Raw genomic sequence first — 4509 nt, forward strand, 5'->3', positions numbered from 1 at the left:
CTTCTATCAGCTCGAACCAGTCTGGCCATTCTCCTCTGACCTCTGGCATCAACAAGGCATTTCCGCCCACAGAACTGCCGCTCACTGGATGTTTTTCTTTTTCGGACCATTCTCTGTAAACCCTAGAGATGGTTGTGCGTGAAAATCCCAGTAGATTAGCAGTTTCTGAAATGCTCAGACCAGCCCTTCTGGCACCAACAATCATGCCACGTTCAAAGTCACTCAAATCAACTTTCTTCCCCATACTGATGCTCGGTTTGAACTGCAGGAGATTGTCTTGACCATGTCTACATGCCTAAATGCACTGAGTTGCCGCCATGTGATTGGCTGCTTAGAAATTAAGTGTTAACGAGCAGTTGGTCAGGTGTACCTAATAAAGTGGCCGGTGAGTGTATTCCTATTATACAACATAATATAAGGCATACAAGATAAACTACAACTACTATTATGATTAATTTTACACAATATACACAATATACCCCACCTTACCCTGCACATGACCTACACATACCAGGCTACTCTTCGCATTCTAATGCCCCATAAAATGCTTGGGCCTCCGCTGGCATGTAGGCTAGCATTTTCATAAGATCCCGGTGCTTCTCCTTCTTGACGGGCAGAGGGTCCTCATAAGCACGAGCATACGTGGTGGAGAACAAGGGAGCTGGAGGTGGTTGATTCTTCCTCTGTTTGGTGATCAGCCAGGTCTTCCATCCCTCGTAGAGGCTGTGGCTCCCTTTTGTGTGGACACACCATGGATCAGCAGCTGAAATCATGATTCAACAAGAAATTCAATAAAGATTCTTCTTTCACGCACATATCCCCAACACTGTTAATCTCAGAAGACCTACTCTTTTGTTTTTTACCTGTCACTTTCAACCACATCATGGATGTGATTAGCAAGCCAGGTGGACGCTTTAATGTTGCATCAGGGAGCTGCCTGAAGTCCGGACATTTAATCTCAATGACTTTGAATGGATGCTGCTGCCTGGCTCCACGGATCATCTCGGCGACATCGCTGGGGGTGTGGAGTGTGGACACCTTACGCCTCTTGTCCAGCGTGGCAAAGGAACGGTCACAGGGAAGGAAGGAGTGACCAGACACCATGAGCTTCTGCTCTATCTGACTGAAGTACCCTCTAGATACGAGCAGGGCCATGAGGTTTAGGACTCGCCAGTTGTTGTTCTGCCCACAGCATCGGTCACTATAGATGACGAGCTTCCGTTCCTTTGCCTGGACTAGGGGAGCAAAAGATGTTTCTGCCCACTTCAAAAGGCAGCTTGCCACCTCGATGGAACCTCTGTGAGCGATGCCCTCATGCCAGAGGCACATTGTAGGAGGATCGTCAGTGCCCATCTCCTGGATACAGAGGTTGTAGTTGGCCAGCTGCCGTTGATAGTACACGTTGGAGTGTGTCAGGTTTGGCGTGAACACTACCCCCTGCATGTCGATACAAATGACATGGCAGTCATCATTGGCTTTGGCCCACTCTGTGTCAGCCTGCAACTGGGTGTACGCTTTTTCAGCTTTCCGGTGGTGAAGCTCACTCTCGGCTGCGATCTTCAACCTTTCTCCTTCTGTTGTAGCAGCTGTTAATTTTAAAAACAGGGCGTCACATTTCGCACAAGTGTCACTTCTTGGCTGCCCAAAACTGAGGTTCTGCTGCTTGAAGATGTCCCTATAGAGCCAGAACTTTGCAGTGGATGTTGGATTGTTTTCCTTGTACAGGCGGAACATGTGGAGCAGGTTTAAATCAGGGCTCAGGTACTCCCTCTCCACATCTCCCTTCATCCGTGAGTAGTGGTTCGGTTGGCGTGGGAAGCTCAAGATATGCTCTCTTATCCCCTCTCTCACTGCAGGATGAATGCTATGAGGCCTAAAAAATAAACACCACAACTCATGAACAAGGGAAATATAATAAACTATGCTGGTCTGTTTTGCACAATTGCATTGTTTCTGTGACCATAAATGTATAATTATAAACATTCCTCTAAACTATAGGATTTTGTTTTTCACATACAGTCATTAAAGGGATACTTCAGGATTTAGCATTAAGCTTTGTATCATTAGAAAACCGAATTCTTTTTAGTATTTTCGAATTACCATGCTTTTCTCCCTCATATCCCCCTGAGATGAGAGATTTATGTATTTTTTGTCTGGAAAAAATCCTCCGATGACGCAAAAATTGTCATTGTTTACATGCACACCTTTTGTTTCAATCTAACTGAATTTATTCCGATTTGTGAATCTGAATGTAGTGTTTACATGGATGCTGAACATGTGATTGATTGATGTGTGCGTTTTAGCATTGCAATCTGGGAGTTGTTGTCTTTCATCCCCATAAATCAAAAATACATTTTCTGGCTTTTAGAAGGCTCCATTCAAAAATAATTTCACATTTCTACTACATAAATGACCCATTTTAAATACACATTAATCTTTCCAGAGCTGAAGTATCCCTTTAAGATCCACATGTTGTAATGACACAAAGAATAATCATACATTACATTTGCATAGCACTTTATCTCTGATATCGATTTCAAAGTGCAAAAATATGTTTCCTGACTGGGCAACAACAGTGAGCTGAATCCTAACCATTACGGTATGTGCACACTGGCATTATAGGGTGGCAAGGCACCCAACGCTCTATAATGCCAGCGTCCAGTGCACCATTAAACCAGGGAATGTTGTAGGTGTGACAATGGTGCAGCTTTAAAAACTAACAGGACGAGAGCATGATGTCCTTCAAGATTTGTTTTTTTTTACTTACCTGTTCTTATGTTTTCCTCTGAAGTCCTCTAATGGAGACCTGACTTTAGCTACCTGCTCTGTTCCCTCAGACTGACTGCCTAACTTTTCTTGAATAACCTTTTCAAAGATAAGTAACTTTAAATAAATATGTTATGGACAATGTATCTAATTAAAATCATGCATGTAATAAAAAGTTAACAAACGGAAAAGGCTAGGCTATATAAAACTTGCCTGTAGGCGACTGTTGGTCAGTTGAAAGACTGACATAAATGTGAGTTTACAAACAGCAAGTCTTTGGCCTCCTTGTTGCACCTGGTACTTGAAGGTGTACTTCCTCTTAGTAATCTCAGTGTCAGGCAGAGATGCTCACGAGTCTCTGAACTAGAGTCCAAGTCAAGTCTCAAGTCTTTGAGCTAGAGTCCAAGTCAAGTCTCAAGTCTCTGAACTAGAGTCCAAGTCAAGTCTCAAGTCTCTTGTGGTTATAATAAGTGTTGCATCACGTACAGCGACCCATCCAGGCTGCTTAGAACACTTCATAGCTATATATAAGGAATTCAAAGCATGTATGTTATTATGACTCCTTTATCTATTAGCAAACAGTATCAGCTTTGATTTAGGTATATAATCAGTGTAAACAGGCTATTTCAACATGACAAAAACACCAAGAATGCTTTACTTTTAAGTTAATATCTGCATCTGTAAAAATTGAGGTTCTGAAGAAAAAGGACTCTCATGTCTGTTGCTGAATTATAATTAAAGGCCTTGGCTCCTTGTGCTGGCTCTGTGGAGCTGGAGCCATAAGACCAAATATAGAAAATGTTATAGCCTACCTCACAGCACTAAAATTGACAGTGCAAAACATCACAGTGTAGCTAAATGCAAAACACTATTGGAACCAAATGATGTGAAATACATGGTTCCTCATACGTTCATATATTTGTGGCGGCCCGCCACAATATCAACACTGGCTGACCGCCACACATTGATTTTCGATTTTTTATTTTATTTTTACTAAGCCTATTTAAAATCGTATTTGATTGCAATGCAGAGCGCCATAGCGCATTCGCGCCGCACTACCTCTCGCACGTCTCTCTCTCTCTCTCGTTCACCCATACCTCTGGCGCTCTCTCTCCCTCATGGAACACCATGAGGTGCACGCGCGCAGATACCGCATATTTTGCATTGAGCGCTTCTTTTATTTGGCCCGTCTTGTTTGAAGTTTTTAAACCCAAAGCTTACGATGAATGGCACAGCAGCGGCCGGTGCAGTCGACATGTTTGTTTGTTGTCCTCTCATGTGTGGCCACGCGCACGTAGTACGTGTTATGTAGGCAGGTTTTAGGTAACGGGTCGGAGGGAGGGGAATAACAGAGAGCTCATCAGACGTTTCCTAAAAATAAACATTGTTCACGAGTCCCGCAGCTCGAGTCCGAGTCGAGTCTGAAGTCTTTCGAGGACGAGTCTCAAGTCGAGTCTGAAGTCACTGTGTGTGCGACTTAAGTCGCACTCGAGTCCGAGTCTCAAACTCGAGTCCCCATCTCTGGTGTCAGGCCCACGTGGTCGTCTGCGACTCACCTTGTGCTAGAAGTAAAAAGACATGAAGTAAAAAGACATTTACCATAGCGTAGCAGGCTAGCCGTATTGTAGAGCTGTCAGGTTAAGGTCATTAAGTACGTGAGTAGGCTTTGGTTAGGAGAATGAATAAGCCTTTTAGGGCACCAAAGCGCTGTGGTCTGACTGTAATGCACTTGGTGGCCTACTT

The 4509-nt window shown here is 43.7% G+C and overlaps 1 protein-coding gene across 1 annotated transcript; it reads right to left on the reverse strand.

The window, feature by feature from the left end:
* Positions 1-416: 416 nt before the first annotated feature.
* On the reverse strand, positions 417-2271 carry LOC130090681 (uncharacterized). The gene is made up of 2 exons (XM_056258186.1): positions 864-2271; positions 417-763 (listed from the first exon to the last, which is right to left on the reverse strand). The coding sequence occupies exons 1-2, from the start codon at positions 1981-1983 to the stop codon at positions 516-518; spliced, it is 1368 nt and encodes a 455-aa protein (XP_056114161.1). The 5' UTR covers positions 1984-2271; the 3' UTR covers positions 417-515.
* Between the last annotated feature and the right edge of the window lie 2238 nt (positions 2272-4509).

The sequence above is a fragment of the Rhinichthys klamathensis genome, unplaced genomic scaffold (genome assembly GCF_029890125.1).
Source record: "Rhinichthys klamathensis goyatoka isolate OS25496 unplaced genomic scaffold, OSU_Roscu_1.1 h1tg000149l_1, whole genome shotgun sequence".
Classification (NCBI taxonomy): domain Eukaryota; kingdom Metazoa; phylum Chordata; class Actinopteri; order Cypriniformes; family Leuciscidae; genus Rhinichthys; species Rhinichthys klamathensis.